General features: G+C 37.7%; 1 protein-coding gene across 1 annotated transcript in view; it reads right to left on the minus strand.

Annotated features, from left to right (window-relative positions):
* Window positions 1–212: 212 nt before the first annotated feature.
* Window positions 213–20084, minus strand: part of LOC104409805 (plasma membrane calcium-transporting ATPase 2-like) — a gene marked incomplete at both ends in the record, with an annotated part of 74673 nt that continues 54801 nt past the window's right edge. Inside the window, 5 exon segments of the mRNA XM_010019791.1 lie at window positions 213–320; window positions 3411–3622; window positions 7208–7421; window positions 14394–14585; window positions 15285–15391. Coding sequence (XP_010018093.1) covers window positions 213–320; window positions 3411–3622; window positions 7208–7421; window positions 14394–14585; window positions 15285–15391 — 833 coding nt within the window.

Here is a 20084-nt window from a genome sequence, read left to right on the forward strand (position 1 = left end):
AGAAAAGATACGATAATTAACGAAAATCAAAAGGAAGAGTGGGATAAATTATCCTTATTACTCTTATCTGTTCTTGAAGCACTTAGCACCTATGTTTCAGTGTGTGCTACAAATGGCACTGTGAGAGATCAAGGAAATAAGAAGACAGTAGGACTATGAGCAATATCACATCTTTGATGGTTCATAAAATCAAAAGACAGAATTCTGCATACCTGACCCCATACAAGTTCTCCTAGTCCAATAAATACACACCACATCCACTGGTCAAGCTGCAGGGGAGAACAGCTAAATGGTTTTCCTCCAAACTGGACAATTACTATCTACAAAGGAAAGCAGAGAAGAAATGGGGTCAATATTTTCTGGGGATAAACCCAAAGAAACCAAAACACTCCCCTCACCCTCTCCCCCCCGAAAAAAACCCTCAACAACTTTCAGTCATATTTTACTTAAGATTTTAATTTGTCCTCCTGCATATTATAGTTCTGCTGATTTCATTACAACATATTTTACCAGTAGAATAGCCAAACATATTACTAACAACCTGTAGTTTAATGGACTCAATCTAAAGAGCAAAATCAAAATGCTCTCTTACATTCCAGATAGGTTGTTTGGCACTTGCAGGTTACACTACCAGAGGTACAGTTTGGCCCCATCCAGCAAAATCTCAGAATCTCAGTCACTAAAAATCCAACCATACAAACTTATGCACCTCAAATTAGGGGTCAGAAAAAGCTGTAACACTTCAGACTACAGCTTCTGTAGCCTCACATCTAATAACAGTGATACAGGAATGCCCAGGAATAAAGAAAGAATGACTGTCCCCATGTGTTCTCCCAGCTTCTGAGTATTCTCAGCTGGAGATGTGTTGATTCTGGAGTAGTGTATTTTGGAATTCCCACTGCATGAGAGATTTTCCCTCAAATTAACATTTTATTGTACAGTTACAGATGTGTTATCATGGATAGACTGATAGGACAGCAAACTCTAGTCCTGTTGGAGAAAGAGGGTGGGGAAAACCCCATGGCATGCAGCAGGATAACCAGCACACAGAACCTGAACAAGTTTCTAAGCCTGGTTAGACTGTGAAGGTTTTGTTAAATGAAAGTCAGGCATTATTGATATTTGTTCGTAGTGCTGCTGCAAAATCAGGAGCTGAAATCACAAGCCAGAGATTTAAACTGACTGTCAAAAAAGGCTGCAAAACACAAATTCAAAGTAGTAGTCCAGCCTAAGATACAAAAGAACACTAATACACAGAGCAGTTGATTTCCTTTGTGAATGACAAAACACAGACTATGAATACAAATTCATCCATGTGAAGTGCAAATACACAGGAAGAGGGAATGGGACAGGGAATGGAAGGTAGTAGATAGGAAGGAGGAAAATGATTGGAGAAAGTAAGGAAAAAGGAGGAGACAAAAATGGTGATTATGACACTAAAATTCTAAGCAAGAAATTACAAGTCCACATTGAGGAATTGCTAAATGCTATATGGCAGATATAGAATGTTTTAATCCATCTTCCCTCACTGTGAAAAACATTTATTGGTTCTGAAAGCAGAGAAAGGAATTAGAGAAGTAAAAGAAATCTATTGCTTGTCTGTGGACGGGAGTGGTAACTACCCTGTTATTTCTCAAGCTGTTGTAAGCTCTCTCAGAAGCACTTTCTGATCCTTACTGAGGATACATTCTAATAGTCTCCATCTTTTTTACTTTGCAAATTTGGCCACTGCTGCTGGCTTTTTCTTTGTGGAGGGGTTTAGGAGAAGGACTAAACTAAACTATTAGTTAATGGAACTACTGCACTCAAAGATGAAATAGCAAAGCCAATTAGTCTGTACTTCACAGAAAGCATAGTAAACACATATGAAACTCAGAAAGTTTTAAATATGAAATAAAGCCACTTTCGTAACCTCTCACATCCATCTACATAATCCAAGATCAATCATTTTTCCTTTAGAATAAGATGCTTGGCCCATGGATCCAGCTATTAAAACACACAGCCAAAATTGTAAGTGCTTTCCTGACATTGCTTCAGCAAGCAACATTATGCAAGCTGTATTTCCACAACCTAATACACAAAGTGGAAAATAGAAAGATTAACCTTCTGCTGTGCCAAGAAACATTACCTGATTTTAAAAAGAGGCTTAAAAGCAAGTAGGAGTCACAGCCTAAGTACTCTTATGCTACAGTATCTTTTTTGATTCACTGCTGGAGTGCAAACCTAGTGTTTTGAAGTGTGCACTTAAAGTATTTCAGCTACTAAGGAAGCAGGGGAGAGTGAGGAAAATCATCAGCCAATTCAGAAACGTGGCTAGTAGCTACATGACACTTTTCCTTCAGACAGACAACCGAATAGAGTAATGCCTAGAACTAAGAAAACATCCTCAAATACTGCCCATGATTAACAACAGATAAAGAAAAAAAGAATTAGAGATGATTGTGAATTTGACAGGCCTCTACTAAAGGCATTTTAGTTCCTGGTAGTTAAACCATGTCTTCAAACCAGCTGTTAAAGAGCATCACTATCAAGTTCTGCTACCAATCACTGGTGTCCTTTTTCCCATACTTAGTTTATTGAGCGGTTTCCCCTTTGCTGTTTCAACCACTATAGCCCAGATTCTAATAGCTCTACCCTCCTCCTTACTACTTCCATGAGGAACGTCCCAAAACTGACAGCTTCCAGGATGCCAATGCGGAATTGAGCAATGTCAAGACAGAAATAGCTCAAATCTAAGCAACTGTGAGGGCTGTAGTAGGCTTCTAAGAGGTCATGTCAAGTGGTATCAAGTACAGGATAGAAGTTAGCAAGAAGGACAGATACAGGAGTGGAAGGAGGAAGCTGAGTTCTTACGGAAGAAAAATTACAACTATTTGGGAAAAGTGTGTATTTTTCATGATGTTCACACATGACTGGGACAGCAAACTCATGAGATGGACATGAAGAACTACTGCCAAGACACAGTATTACCAAGAACATTGAGTAGCATTAGGCAGTGGCCTTTAGCCTCAGAAGAACAGATCAGCATTAGCTATTTGAAGGCCAATTTATCTATTCACGGAGTAGTAATGTAAAATGCTTTGCTGCTATTGATTGGTACATTATTTAATAATTTCTTCTACAAAAAAAACAGTTCCAAGACCACCAAATCATGATGGATGTTATTTTTTAACATCTTCAGATTAATTTAAGGTTTGACCTACTTAAAACAATCAAAATTTATGCTGTATTAGTATGGCTACGTAACATATTCCATTATTAATACCTGTATTGATTCAAAAAATATGTGAAACCAGGTGCTTTGCTATCAAGTGTACCCCATACAACATTTAGATTTAAAAAAAAAAAGAAAATATACAAAAAAGTTACATTTCTGATGAACAGTTACTAATTCTTGCCCAAATCCTTACCTGAATAGCAAAGGTACCCAGTACAATAGTGCAAAAAATAGGATTTCTGAAGATGCCATCAAAGACATTCCTTTCACCATGGATTTTCCGTGCGTTGATTTCATTGAAAAGCTGCATCATGACAAAGGTGTTGAAGATAATGGTGTAATGCTCCGAAGGAGGAGAGTGAAGGGGTGCATTCCTCCCACTGTCAATCTTAAACATTTTCTCGCCTAGGCATAAGACAAAAAGAAAGGTTTCCACTAGAATAAGTTAATCAAACTTAAATGTCTATTTCCCTTGTTTGCTTTAGCTAGTTGACTCCTGTGCTCTGCTTTACCAGCTTACTTTCTGCACTTAATGTATATTATAGGCAGAATTTATAACACCAGTAAGCAAAAGGTTCCTAAACTTCTTGAGCAACACGCTTCTCAAATGATGACTTTTATCTCATTACTCAGTATACCTATGCAAAGTTTTCAGTAGTGCTTTTCCTCTCACCAAGTAGTAATTATTCTAAGTCAATTCTTTCTGATGTACCAAACACCTGAGACCATGTTTGTGATTTTATACAACAAGTAGAAGCAACCACTTTTCAGCAGGTTTTACCCATTTGCTAATCCAGTATGGCACAAACTCTTCACAAGCATTCAAGCATTTTAATGATAAAACCCACAGACATTCCTGGTTTTAAATGGATTTGGGTTTGCTCACTCTACTAGTCTGCTTTGCAAGCACACCATGAGGCATTGCTCTTTATTTGGATAATTTGACTTTTGCTTTTATGTCTGGCCAATAAAAATGCAAGATACAACCTATGATGAGTAACTGTAAAAATGAGGTAAGTTTTGAAAAGATACTTGCACTTGAGAGACCTCTTTCCTTACAGAATCATAGAATGGTTTAGGTTGGAAGGGACCTTTAAAGATCACCTATAGTTCAATCTCCCCCCGCCATGGGCAAGGACATCTTTCAGTAGATCATGTTGATCAAAGCCCCATCCAATGTGACTTTGAACACTTCCTGTGTCTCACCACTCTCATTGTAAAAAAAATTTTTATGCCCAACCAAACCTCCCCTCTTTCAGTTTAAAACCACTGCCCCTTGTCCAGTCACTACAGGCCTTGGTGAAAAGTATCTCTCTGTCTTTCTTAGAAGTCCCCTTTATGTATTGAAAGGCTGCAACCATGTCTTCCTGGAGCCTTCTCTTCTCCAGGCTGCCCCAGCCCAGCTCTCTCAGCCTGGCTCCAGAGCAGAGCTGCTCCAGCCCTCGCAGCAGCTCCGGGGCCTCCTCTGGCCTCGCTCCAGCAGCTCCACATCCCTCTTGTGCTGTTGCCCCAGAGCTGGATCAGGGCTGCAGGGGGGGGCTCCCCAGAGCCAGCAGAGGGGGAGAATTCCTCGACCTGCTGCTCACGCTCTGGGGGTGCAGCCCAGCACACGACGGTTGTCTGGGCTCAAGTGCACACTGATGGCTCATATCCGGTTTTTCACGTTCTTTCTTACATGCAAACTTTATAGATAACAGTTATTGAAAGAGGCATTGTCTTGCAAACTTTATAGATAACAGTTATTGAAAGAGGCATTGTCTTAAAGTAAGGATGGTCATTCACACGGAAGCGTAACTAATGAATGAACTATTACAATACTACCCCATTTTATAACCAGTGTTTTGTTAATGACAGCAAATTAAAACTTCTCTGCTATCCTACTAGCGTAATATTCAGAATTTCTGAAGAAAGAAGAAAGGTTTCCTCAGGTTTTCTCCTGAGGTCATTAATTCCATTGGCTAACAGTGAGCATTTTCCTGCCTTGGGATATTTGAGCAGTTCATGTTCAAGTCACTTGGAATAACGAGCATGTTTCCAAAGAAAGAATTTGGCTTATAGCCTTTTGACAGAAATTATATTAGGATATCACAAATACATCAGTAACACAATACAAGGCCACAAAACATGGACTGCAAGAGAGCAGATAGTTTAAAGAAGATTATACATCTCCTCCAGAGAGGTAACTAAGTATTGGAAAATATTCCCCTTACTACATATAAACAGTAAAGGAAAAAATTAATGAAAGCAAACAGATATAATAATTTTATCTGTTATAGATACATATGCACATATATACACACACATATTACATCTATTTGCTTTCATTCAGTACACATACAAACAGAAATATATGAAGAATTCTTCCCTCAGTCAGAGCATCTGTCCTTAAATTGCTATTATTGCATTGCATCCCTTAACAGGCAAAGGAGAACATGCTGCTATTGTGGAATGGCAGTGGTTAGACCCATAACTAGTTTTATTTCCGAACATTCCAAAAGGTGCTATAGTTTATCAACTTTATTATGCCTCATTGCTGGAGTTATGATTTATTTTTAATACTACAGTTTGACAGAACTAAACAATGTCTTCTGGATTTCCGATGTGTCTGATGTCTCAAATGCACTTCTGTATGTTCAAACACCATGGATTTATTGCCACATCATAGAAAACAATACATAAATGTGACGTACTTGTCTCTACAGAAACCAAGTACAAAAAGAAAAGAAGTGTAATTGGTCAAAATAAAAATAATTCTCATTAATTTGGAATTTAATTCCCAAAACACTGCATTTAGAACAGCATCTCACTGCAAAGCTGAGCCTCATGGAGTTCAGAAAGGAAGACTACTTCCTAGTCTTATCAGAAAATTGGTTGGGCTGCATCCTTCAAAATATGCATGGGTTTTCCAGAGACACACAGAAATAATTAGAATAGGGTGAAGAAGCCTGGTTTTCTTTTCATCAGAGCTCAGGATAAAGTATTTTAAACCGTAAAACTCATCAAAAAGCCACTAAAACTCCCCATAAAGTCCACAGAAGTTCTTGTTCCAAGATTCATATCACATGAATTACCAAGAACAAAGCTCAAAACCCTCCTAAGAATCATAAATTTACAGTTACAGCTTATATGGAAGTCAGTACATAAAGAAAAGATTTGAAAGACAATACATGTAATTTAAAGGTGATGACACAGTGACAGAAACACAATACTCAACTGATAACATTAGCAGTCCTTTGAGCAAAGTTCACTTAGTACTGTGAAGCAACAGAATCTATTATTAGCCTCTGCTATTCCCTGCAGCAAGAAACATTCCTCCTCCTTTCCTCCCTTCTCCAAAATACAACCTATAAAAAGCATCCATTGCTAGCAAAGCCTGAGGAAGAGTCCAGCAATCTAATAAATTATATTTTTTTCCCCTTTCAATATCCTTTCTAGATATTAAATGTCAAAACAGAGTGTTATTCATGAATATCACTTAATACTAATTACTTGCTTACCAATACTACATAAGATCAGCATTATTTCTTGACTATCGCAAACATTTTGCTCCCGATTAGAGCTTCTCCAGCTATTGGTAAAATGGATCTTGATTTTTGCTGGTTTTGTTGTTGTTGTTAGTTTTTTTTGTTACATGCCTATTAAAGATGACAAGTCTCAAAAGGAAATTTCAGAATAGAAGAACCAGGTTAGATACTCTGATTAAAATGTAACCTGTGCTACATTTTAACATGAACTTCTGGCAAAGCCTATGTTTTGTCAGGAGGCAAAAAAACTCACTGAGGCCTTTCCCAATGGAAACAACAACTGAAAGGTGACTCAATCCCTCTCTTGCATGTGTTCCATTTCCCCTACTATTTCTGATCCCATTAAACACCTCGCTTCTGCCAGCTCTTTAACTGAGACAGACTTAATAGATGTGCATTAAGTAGTTACATTTACAGCTTTCTGACATGTTCTAAACCAAGCAACAAGCATAACAAACTTTCTTACCAACAAAAAGAAGAGTAAATATGAGAGTAAGCTGGTAAACAGCGTGGCCCAGAATGTTCTTCATCATGGTGCGGGATATAAGAGGTTTGTTTCTGCCATATGGCTTTCTCAGCAACAGAGCCTCGGTGGGAGGTTCAGTGGCCAAAGCAAGGGAGGCAAAGGTGTCCATAATGAGATTGACCCACAACATCTGTACAGCTTTCAGAGGAGAGTCCTGTGGAGACAAATTAGAAAGTTACATATTTCCTAGACAAATAATGGTTGTCAAGTCTTCTACTGGGATTTAATTTCTTCCTGTGTGACACCAGCAGTGCTGAAGATGGGACACTGAAATCCACGGACCTTTAGTCTGCCCTACTATGTCCTTTCTTGTATTTCATATGCAAGACCAGTATGACAGGAAACACCGTGATCTGAGCAAAGATAAATTATTTCTCTCCAGTCCCTTAAATCAGGAATATTTACAATCACACAATGCTTACAAACCATAACATAATGCTTTATGATAGATTTTACAATACCCTCTGTTACTTCATGCATCATGCTGAAATTTCCAGCTGAATTTAGGTAATTAGATAACACTAATACACTGGAACAATTTAAAAAGTAATGTTTCCTTTTACTATAAACTACCTATACTGTTTTGTCAGAAACAGTTTGTAATTGTTATCAATTTTTAAGGCAATTCCTGAGACACGTTAATACATCTTCCTGGGATAAGACCTTTTAAAAACAGTAGTGACTAAAAACATGCCTAATATCTGGATTAAAAAGAAAAAAAAAACCAACCCTGAAACTCATTAAACTATACCAAATATGAAAAAAATACTAAAATCCTTATTGTTTCACGGGGTAACAGGATAATGTATTTGGAAAGAAGTAACTCAAACATTACTAGTGGTCAGGATGTATTACTTTTCTGAAGCAAATCTCCAACCGCTAGAAGGAGCTCTTTCCTCACTCAAATCAGTAGTGTCTATGGTCATATCAGAGAGGACTTGAGATCTCGCTTAAAACAACCCAAAAGAAAATAAATAAAGCAAACTAGCAGAGATTTCCGGAGAACTCGAGATGAATATTAGAGAGTTTTGATTTGTTATTCACTAAGGCAGCTGTAATGATGGATGCAACCTCTTCAAGGAGCCATATCAGGAAGAATGAAGGAGGTTCTTCTTCTGCATCTAACAATCCCCTTTAGACTGAACCCAGAATGGGCAGCATTAGTAAGGTCTGCTTCCTGTTTCAAATAGATGGGGTTTATTAGAAAAATAGAATCTCAAAAGTAACAAGGTATCAGCATGACAGCTCTTATAATGGAAGGCAGTTAATCTGCAGTGTGGAAGGTGGAAGATCAGAGCACTATTTTTATGCATTACATTACCATAATGCTGTAATAATGAAGCAAAGAAATTTATGGACCAGCATACGAGCCAAATCAAAGGCAATAAACCTACCTTATGAACTCTGTCCTTTTTGTCAAAGGGTTAAATGGCCATTTTTAATGAAATATTGTCAAATAATGAGGGCCAATTCAGTATCCCAAGAATGTGTGGAGAACAATGGTAAGTGGTCTGGTCTCTTGTGGATCTGGTTTATATTCCAACTCTCCCTTGTGATAAACCATTATTTCCTCTTGAAAACATGTATTTAACATCCCTACACTTAGACAAATTTTGATACATTTTATTAATAAAAAAGAACACAACTAATTTTTGACTTATTCAGAGGGATGGAGAAAAGCAACCTCCTGCTTCTAAGTTTTACAAGTTGGCTACATTAGGGAAAATTAGCATAAATAGATTTTTGACCTCTTGGTTATGGGTTGCATTAACTGGGCTTGTGTGGAGAGTTCAGTCACTCATTTGGTATGCAGCTGCAGAAACAGGAAACATCTTTGTCTTTAGAGGTGGCTAAAAACCTGAAAGCAATCAGGACAAACTTTGTTCCAAATTGAGGCCTCATTTGTTTTTATTAATACTAATGCCTCAGACAAGGAGAGTACTTGCACTAAAAGCAGTTTGTTGCTAGGGCACAGTATATAGAGAAAAAAGAAAACATGTTTTTCTGTTGAACAGTTTTCCTTGTCATACTTCTACCTGTCTGGTTAATAACTCCTCGAGAAACATTTTCTACTTTGAGAGGTTACAATAGCTGAATTTCCACTTCCTGTGCTGCCTTCTGTGTAAATAAGCTGAATTTGTCTGTTATGCTTAACAGAGTTAAATATTCAGGTGTCTATCAGAGCCTGACATATTCCTAGCATAACGAAGAGGCAGATTATTTCAGTCTCTAAATCACGCAACTGTAGTTGGCAGTCATCAGTTTTGGCAACAACTTGTTCTCACCATTTCACACTGCCAATCACCTTGGGTGGCTATGGTGCCCCTAATAATTATCTATTATTGGCAGTGCTGCGCTGCTCAGTCAAGTGTGAAAGCTCATTCTAAGCTGAAGCCAAAACATTAAATACACATTAGTCTGGGCAGGCAGTGGAATGAAATTTCCACTGCAACTCTATCTGATTTCTGATTAGTTGGTGGAAACTGAGGAAAATACGTATCAGCTAAGGGGCTTAGTCTTCCATTATTACAGATTTTAGTCACTAATGCAAGTGGGATGCAAATTCAGTGTTCTGAATTTTGGCCACTAACTGACTAGCTAATAGTTCCTAACTCACTTTCTGAAAACTTTGGGGATGAAAGCTGTTCAAATTGAACCCAAAATCACCAGTTATTTGTCAAATTCCTTTCCATTTGACCTTGGAATAGGTTAGCTTTGGCCTAGAGGTAAAAGGAAAATGTCCCTTAAATCAAGTGATGTTACACTTCATCTTTGAAACACTTAAAAGTACAAATTGCCAAAGGCTGGATATAAACTACAAATCTTTTGTGACATGCAGAGCCTCACAAATTTTAGAGCTTGTTACTTTTGATTTAGATGACAAGCTGTAGGAGAATAAAAAGGTATTTTCACCCTTACCTCTTCACTCCCACTTGTCAGAGAAAACACATGCCTGGGTTTATAAAAATGAGCATTTCTGGTGGGTTAACCTTTTATCCACTAATGCAGAGAAATGTCAGCCCTCACTTCTGCTGCTAGATCATCCACTAATTGTATGGCAGTGGCATCCTCAATTTTATCTCCACGCCTCTAAGCCTTCCCAAAACAAAGCTAAACAGTGCATACTTTGATTTTATATTATAGCTTTTTCAAATTTGCCAATGCTATGATTTTAGGATTTGCCAAATACAGTTTGCATTCAAACATTATAACCATGTAAATTACTGCCTTATACATGTAAGTATAGATCATCCTCATTTCTTGAACAAGATCTGTAAAAACAACAAGTGATTCATGCAGTAGTTCACTGCTAAGAGTGCTTTTTAATTTACATTTAATTTTCCAAATATAATGTACTATAGAGTCACTGTTTTCAGTTCCTAATGTCTGCTAAAGCATTAAGTCTTTCTCGGAGTACAAGAATAATAATTTGAATGCAAAATGTTAAAACAAAGTCTTTGTCTTCTCTGTCTTTGATGTAACCTTTCTGAATAGTTACATTGCCTCAGCGGTTGGATACAGACAAAATTTGGCACAGAGATAACCTGCTAGCTTTAGAGTTCCAGTGAAAAACTGTTTCCATTTGACTGAACTGCATTTAAAAACCTTTATTTTGTACCTACCCAGATTATTTTTACAGCTCCAAACATAATGACCTAATATTCTCTTGGTACTGTGTAGGGGACAGGAAACAGGATAAATCTTCTAGCTTTGTAAGGCGCATATAGAACTCTATATGATACCTAGAGGTGTGGAGCAATGACTCATTTGAAGTACAAAATTCACAGTAAGTGTAGGCAGAGCTGCAAAGAAGAACCCTCACTGAGTCAGGCAAGGGCTGTGCAAAATTGCTATTCCAAGAATGAAGTCAGAATGTATCTCATAAATCCACTGGAAAAAGGAATTACCGGTTTAACCAGAGGTAATAGTTGCTAAACAGAATGGACAATTATATGCAAACTGGTCAAGATAACCACACCCTGATCAGTTTGAAAGTATGCACTGAGCAACCCAGAGAGAAGAAGCAAGAGGTAAAGGAATTAGGCTATTTGAAAGACAGGTGAATTAATACAGCCTGGCTGCATTGTGCCACAAACTGCACCGACATGGGACTAGTAGCAACAATAGTTGTGGTCTCATTGGTGGGTGTTATCTGCAGGCTAGAAACAAAATTAAGAGCACCTATGCAGCCACAGATGGAGTGATCCCCAGTCAGCTTTTCATCAGAGTAGATAAGCATAGAAGAATCTTCATACTCCAGTGTCCCAGTATGCTGGTTCTGAATTGCAGAACATACTTTTTGAGAGGCGACATTAAGAAGCATGGAAGAAATGTTATAACCTGCACAGAATTTTTCTCGTTCTAGATTTGATGAAATAGCACCAAAACCATAATCTGTGGAATATTAATTAATCTGAATATTAATTGTGAACTAAAATTATATTCTGTATATCAAAGGAAAACTGACTACCTAAAAGCAAAGTAAAATCCAGTCCGATGTGGACCTTACATATTCATTTTGAAGGTCACAGAAAGCTATGCTGCCTTTTGGAAACTATAAATTTTAGCTTCATTTGTTTGTTAAGAACTTAAATGTTTCAGTCAAGATAGTAATTTGAGACCTGTGTGCAGTTTTGCAGACTTGGATCTGTGTATGTGCACCTAGCCTGTTTGCAAGGTTTTTTTGTTATATTCATGCATTTTGGGATAGAGCTATTTCCAGAGCAGCCACAGGGTACAGTATGTTCTTAAGGGTAATTTTTAGAAATGCTTATGAGCCAAACAAACATAATGCCCTTTTACTGGCTAGAGCCTTTGAGTCAAAACCTACATAATGATGTTCATTCGTAAGGCAGAGGCAGAACCGAGAGCTGCTTGGGATGATCAGCAGTCAGGCCTTTGAGCATAAACAGAACTACAATGGAATTAACTGCTGCCCTTTTGCTACAATTTGAATTTTAGCTCCTTTTGGACGTCTCTGTTGGATTTGCATTTTTACTGACAAACTAAGGAATTGCGTGAGAATCTATTTGGACAGAAATACAGGATTCTAGGAGGTGTACATTAAAACCTTTAAACAGGGATGACAGACTTGACAGGCTCAGTGATGGTCTTACAGACCATTAGGGCAATATAAATACACTGGGCCTGATCCAAATCCTACTAGAAGCCAATGGAATCCTTCAAAGGATGAAGAAAGCTCTGGAATGAAAAGCTCGCACTGTTTATGCACTTAGACTAGACAGAAAATAGTCTTTAATGCACTGTAATGTTTAACCTCTTAAAGAATAAACCAGAAATCCTTCAATTAACAAACGGAATATATTTCCCTTCATGTTTTCATAAGGCAATTGAAAAAATGCTGGATATCAACAACAACAAAAAAATCACCTTAAATAAATGTTAATTGGCAGTGATTGAATGTCTATAAAACAGGGTCTTAAAAGGGAGCACTCACAGCAGGCCCAGTCACGGCATTCTCACCACGATGCTGCGTGTACTCTTTTCTATATTGTTTTGTACCACTGATAAAAATCCAGGAGGTCTGACCTTCCAGAGTTTTAGTCCTTATTCCATACCTTCTGTTACCAACAACAATCACTTTATAGCTAAGCATTTTCTCAATATGCTTGGACATATTTCCCAAGGGAAAAGTTATCCAAGTTCTGCTGCCATACGAGTAAATCTGTGGCACAGAGAGGCTCAGCTGTGACACCCAGGCATGAGCAGGGCCTGGGGGCAGTGGGAGGGAGCTAGCACTTGACAGCTTGCAATTTTGACTTTTTGGAAAACAAGCGAATTCAGGTTTCAGTGCTTCCTCTATACAGGATAAACCAGTTATTTCACTTTTTAAGATCGCTTCCACTTGCTTCAAAACCAGCCTTTTTGCATGTCTCTGAGACTCCCGGCACTATCCTCATGCTCCCTTAGCAGAGGTGCTGACTGGTAACAGTCCCATCCATGCAGCCATTGCACGGCGCTAGCAGAAGCTGAAGCTTGCTGACATGCAGCACAAAAAAAGCCTGTACACGTCAGTCAAGACTTAGGAGAAGTTTGACCTCATGGTTTTGTAAGGGTACCTGGGTTTCTGGTTTCAAGGATCAATTCCATGATTACAATGTAAGTTTACCCTGGAACAGAGCTAATGACTTATTCATTGTTTTGCTCAGGTGTGCATGAGGTGAAATACACCCACGAAAACAGGTCTGTGCATCTGGATGATGCACAAGAGAGGGAAGCAGCAGCTTCCCCATCGTGTGTCTCCATCAGAGGAGGCAATTTGTAACAGCACCTGCCTGCAGCATCACAACTACACTTTAGGGAGGGACAGCACTAAAACCTGGATGTTACATTTTATCCTCCATTAGAAAGACCTCCTAGTGAACTAAATACATTCTCTTTTCTTTCTAGGGAAAATAAAACTTCATTTTATGAATCAAAAAGTAGTAATTTGAAGGGGGGAAAAAACTATGGTTTGCTTTCACACATTTTTTGCAAAAGTAGTAGTCACATTGCAAGTACACCAGGGTTGCACTGAGGGATTAACGTAAAGGCAGAAAAAGAGATCCAAGTCCAACTGCATGTGGCATTTAACTGGTTTGTCATTTGCACCTGAAATTAAAAGGGACTGCCTGAAAGCAAGAATGTTTTTATCAGTCAAAAAGCCCACCCACTGGGATTACCTCTGTGTGTCAGAACTGCTCTCCTGAAAATAATAATCCCATTCCATAATCCATCAAAAATTATACATTTTGTAGTGAAATATTCTGAGAGGAAAAGGCCAAGTCACATAACCTCATCCTTCTTCCAATCCCTGACATTTTTTGTCCACCATCACAAGGCTCAGTCATTACAATAATATGTAATCAAAACCAGAGAGCTATGTGGAAGCAGCATAAAAATTAGCAGCTCTTAAAAGTAATTTACTTCCAAGAGAAGATGAATTAGTACACTTCCTTATGTGAACCGCTATTTAACATTTAGCAGCTTGATCCTAAATACACTCTTAATGCTCAGAAGAATACTTTCTGTTGTGCAAAGTAAGAATCAAATGTAAGCCACCATTACCTAAGAATGAAAATTTATCTTGATAGGATTTGACCCCATACTTTCAGCAACAGCTCACCTGGGTAATGCATGCTCCAGTGAAAGCCACAATCACAGCCACGATGTTAACAGTGAGCTGGAACTGCAGGAACTTGGAGATACTGTCGTAGACATTGCGTCCCCACATTACAGCCTTCACAATGCTACTAAAGTTGTCATCTGTCAGGATGATGTCTGAGGCTTCCTTTGCAACATCTGTTCCAGCAATACCCTGAAAAAATTAATTGTGACTAACATTACCTATTAGAAAGTAGAGCGACAGTTAGAATACAGACCTTCATACTCATTCAAAGTCCACAGTTATACAGAGACTTCCCAGCATAGTAACAGGGACTGCTGAGTATATTCTGCATTTTCTGTTCACTAGGAAGGTTGCTAATGTGGCCTATTTCTGAAAGTGAGTAAGGACACAGAAAAGGGGATTGATAGAGAGCAGTGGAATTCATGTGATGATCATTTTGAGTGGTTTAAATTACCAGCTTAATGACTACCGATCTTCTGAGTTATTTTTATCATTGATTATAGCTTATTAATATACATGAACAGAATTGCTAACAAAAATTAAAGTCATGTATATTAGTATATAGTCTAGCATATTAATGTCTTCAGAATCAGAGTACATTCGGAAGACATCTTTACACTTAGTGATGGATTTAATCAAAGCAAAGTTGTGGAGAAAATAGTTCATTTTTCTGTATTGGCACAGGATTCTGCACATGGCCAATAATCACCTTAGACAAAATTTTGGAAAAGTAGCAAAACGTAGTAAATTAAAGGATTCAGAAGCAACATAACTCACCTCCTCCAATAACTAATAACCAAGCAACTTTCTCAGCATGTAACTAATGAAAAACCTCTTAGAACAAATCCATAATGACAGAAACATCAATAAATATGCTCAAGATTATACCATTGCAAAGCCAACATCAGCTTTTTTTAGTGCTGGTCCATCGTTGGTTCCATCACCAGTCACAGCTACGACCTGCCTCTGCTCCACCTGGGTGCTGTCAATAATACCTGCAAAACATGTGTGTGTGTGTGTATACATACACATATATATAGATGATTAGTAAGATAAAATTCCCTTTTAAAAATAGCAGGACCTGTGTAACATAGGCTACATAGAACCACACAAGTCTTACACAGATCAATAGAGTTGATTTTTTTAAGGAGAAGCACCATGAAAGCTGTGTCATCACTACTACACACTACCAGACATCACCACTAGAATTTACATGAGAAGTTCTGATCCTGCATCATCAAAACATCAACAAAACTTGCACAGAATTCAAAGGGAATGAAATCAGATCATTATGTTCTTTTACAAGATTTCTACTATTTAAAATCCTGTGTCACAGTAAACGCGTTTCAGCCCAGCTCTCTGATTAAACATCAATGGAAAAGATTTGCCAAAGCCTTAAGTTTATACTTAAAGCTCATCTCAACTGGGACTGAACTGCAGTATCTGCTTTACTGGGATGCCTCCTGGCAATCAGTTTAACCTAAAGCTAACAAATGCCATTGATGAATTATATTTAGCTGGAGCCCGTTTAGCATTTGAACAGCCATGTTCAATTCTGCCAAACACTGATTAAGAAGAAAGAAGATATAAAATAATTCTTTAAATTCTGCAGCCAAACATTTTAATAAATAGACAAAATAAAATGATTCTGACTTTAATTTTGAGATCATTTGAGAAACGAAAGCACTTTTCACTTGGTGAATCAAGTTTCATACAACTAGCCTGAAGGGGAGTGTTTTCCACTTACACAGATGGGGAAAGTAAGGAAAAGAATACAGAATTTTTCTGAGGTTCCAGAAGCAGCCCCGTTTTTTAATAGGATGGGGATCATTCACCACTCATGTTTGTACTTCCAGGTGAGAGTCCATTTGAACACAAGTCCAGAATACAGGATTGTTGCACAGGATACAAGAACACCTCTCCATATTAATTAGGTGGAGAAATGACAAAATGCCTTTTGCTAACACATTTTGCACAAAGTCATAACCTCTAAAAGCAATTATCAAAACCTTCCCAGTGTAAAAAGCTTTCATTCTACTCTGGAATAAAATAACTCGCATATCAGATACCTAAGCAGAAATAGGAAATTGCAGATTACAAAGCAATAGCTGCCTCTTGGCAAGGTTCAGGCTTATCGGGCACTCAGAAGATTGCAATGAGCATGGAAGCAGTTAGTGTCCTGTGTTTTTCAGTCTTACAAAATGTAGAAAAAAACCCTATTTGCTTTCCACTGGCAGCATGAACTCAGATAAATGGCACATTATTCTGATAACATCTTACAATTACAGCTTTCAATTTGTTGGGGTGATTTGCCTTTGGTATTACTAAATAAATAGGAACATCAGATGCCATTACTGTTAAAAGCATTGGTCTTCCCTTCTTGTTATTAACACATCCTTTGATGTTAAATTAATAGTTCAAGCTTCTTAAAAAAAAAATAAAATAGTTAAGGTCTCTGACATGCCATAGTATTAACTGCTCCAAAAAGGTAGATAGCATCCTCTCACAACTGGATTCCAAATGGGAACACAACCCAAATCAAGTTGAAGAGGCTCTAACAAATGCCTTCCTATACATAGCACTCTAAGGTCAATGACAGTACTACCAACTGTCCTCTGCCAATGGCAAAGTAATCTACAGGGTTTAGTAGCTGTTCACCAGGTTTAGTATTTAATTTTTATCACTAAAAGCAAAGTATGCAGCTGGGAGAAGCCTAGCATAGCAGTGGAATTCCTAAAACTTGGCAAAGCTTCCACCCCAAAAAGCTTTTGCCGTTTCATTGGTCTATTCCCTCATCTTAAGCTGTTTGGCCATGACTTTCATCTGTCAAAAAGAATTTTATTCAATGGCCACAGGAATACACCTAGAACATAACTTCACAGTGTGTTCCACACACAGAATCTGCTGATGTGGCAGGAATCTGGGGAGGAGTCATGTGGCTTGCATCAGGCATAAGGTTTTCAGAGCAAGCGGCTTGTTTCTGATGAGGGAAAACCTGTTATTAAAAACAACTCTGTAAAGCTATCAAGAGGAGCGCTTACACGCACAAGCTTGCTAGAAAAGGTACCAGCACTGTATACACAGCAGAAAGTGAAATATATCCCATCTTCCTCCCATCTAATATTAATCATAGAATCATAGAATAGTTAGGGTTGGAAAGCACCTTAAGATCATCTAGTTCCAACCCCCCTGCCATGAGCAGGGACACCTCACACTAAACTATGTCGCCCAAGGCTCTGTCCAGCCTGGCCTTAAACACCTCCAGGGTTGGAGCATTCACAGCTTCCTTGGGCAACCCATTCCAGTGCCTCACCACCCTCACTGTGAAGAACTACTTCCTTACATCTAACCTAAAGTTCCCCTGTTTAAGTTTAAACCCATTACCCCTTGTCCTACCACTAGAGTCCCTAATGAAGAGTCCAAATCATTTCAAGGTTAATGTCGGTGTTGTATGTAATATTACAGACAGCACTGGTAATTGTGAACAGTGCTCCACAAGTTCATGATATCAAACTAGCAGAGAAGAACATGGCTAAACTACACAGGTTTCTGCACCAAGCATGCACCACAATGTGCTTTAGATTATAGGGGAACCTTGAAAGCATCAAGGGAATCTTGCCTCCCACAAAGTTGCATTTAATACCAACTACAGAGACTTAAATGGTATTTAGAGAGTAGAAAACTTTAGATTCAAATGCACTATACTTCCTGCTTCCTTTAAACTGGTCTTATGTTCTTCACTTCAGGGAAGAGTTGGCTGAAGCTGACTTTTGACACTGTGGAACAGGTCAACTTCCTGAATACTTCTTCATATCAATTTGAAGGAAAATAAGTTTTAACATTTTCTCACAAATGAAAATTAAAAACCCACTGGCAGTTTATAACATGCTGATATTTTATTTCAGAATTTCAATTAATACACTTTTATCTATATTTATTATTCCACTTAGTCTCATGGCATGTCCACATTAATGGGGCCATATATAATACCATCCTGTGCAATAATATTTGAAATACTTTAGTAATTAAGGATAATCATTAAAAATATTTTCTTCTTTAAAGTTCCCTTTCTGCTTATTAATATGTCAGCTGTATATGAGAGTGGAGTAGTTTTTTCAATATCACAGAAAAATAATTCCAGCCTAATTTAAACATATTGGAAGACACAGGTTCTTGAACTGATAAAGTGAATATTTACTATACCTTCTCATAAGAAGATGCTATTTCCCATCAATTCTAAAAAGTTGTTTCCCATAGTATTTTAAGTAACAGTACGACAATATTAAAGTATTTCAGCAATAGTATTATAAGGACACATCAGTATAAATTCTCTGCATTTTTACTTGTCATATTTTGAAATAGGGTAAAAAAAAAAAAGAAATGATACCAATGGGTGTCATAAACCCCATAAGAAACTGTATTTCAGTTGGATTGAGATATCAACCCTTTTCATTGCACTGAAACAGTTGGTGATGATAAACTTTTTGTTTTCAATCTAGCTCTACTTCAAAGCCATAAATGTTTGAGATCAACTGTCTGCCCAGCCTGCAGTGCTGAACCAAGCCTTTGTCTAGTCCCTCAGCAGTATTAAAAACAAAAATGCAAAATGAAAATGATCCTTTAGCAGGGTGGGATTGTGCTATGTTAAGGAGAAAAAACATTCCCTCCAGCAGCTGTATGTCATTAAATATTAAATATAAAAAAGTTTATTTTGTGATGTGTGTTTTTACCCCAGAGCAGATAGAATACATCAAAGAAAAGAAAACCCTCTTGATCCCTCAAGTGTCTGAGAAAAACATAACATTTTAACAAGAGGCCCCAAACTAGTGAACATTTCAATAGTTTCTTGTAACTTTTAATGGCCCTTGGAGTATTAACAGCCAAAAATTCCAGCATGATTTTCCACAGACTTGTGCCTGAACTTTGTTAGATACTTAATCGCTCTATCATTTGACCTTGTCACATCTTCAAAACATTAATCGTATTAGTTGCATATGGCATTCAGTAGTAGTAAGTATCTCTTGGATTGTTGCTTGGTTTTGTTCAGCTCTATTTCATTTGTTTCATTTTTCCTGGCAAAGGTTTTATTTTCTTCTTAAGGGAAATCCTGACTGATTCGAATGAGGACTCCCAAGAGACTTATTTAATCCACTTGATGAAATACAAATTGTTGTGTGTTTCGGAAACAAATAAACTATTAGGCTGTACAAGTGATGTCCTTCAACACTACACAACAGTCTTTTCAATGCTCTAGGGAAGTGAGGACACTTCAGCTAACTCGGTGCAGTTTTAATACTGACCTATAGAGCCAACAACTCTCTGGTCCAACCCAGTGGTCTCCAAACCTTTTCAATCGTGAACATCTATTGGTAAAATCTTTTTGAGCACATACCCCCGAAGTATGTATTTTATTTATAAATTACACATATGTAATACTGTACTAATACATTTAATAATTATAAATAATTAATAACTAATATATTATGCATTATAAAATATACATTATAAAAGGATGAGATGAATAGAGATGAAATAAACAGTGTCTAAAAAATAATCTTCTATTTAATAAGGGTAAAACATATGTTCTTCCTGCATCCCAATCCCCGTGGATTGTTCTTGATGTGCGTGCAGCCCACTTCAAGACCACTAGTCTAAACAGTGGCTGGGGGGGGGGAGAAAAAACAGGCG

The sequence above is a fragment of the Nestor notabilis genome, unplaced genomic scaffold (assembly GCF_000696875.1).
Source record: "Nestor notabilis isolate BGI_N333 unplaced genomic scaffold, ASM69687v1 scaffold12600, whole genome shotgun sequence".
Taxonomy (NCBI): Eukaryota; Metazoa; Chordata; class Aves; order Psittaciformes; family Psittacidae; genus Nestor; species Nestor notabilis.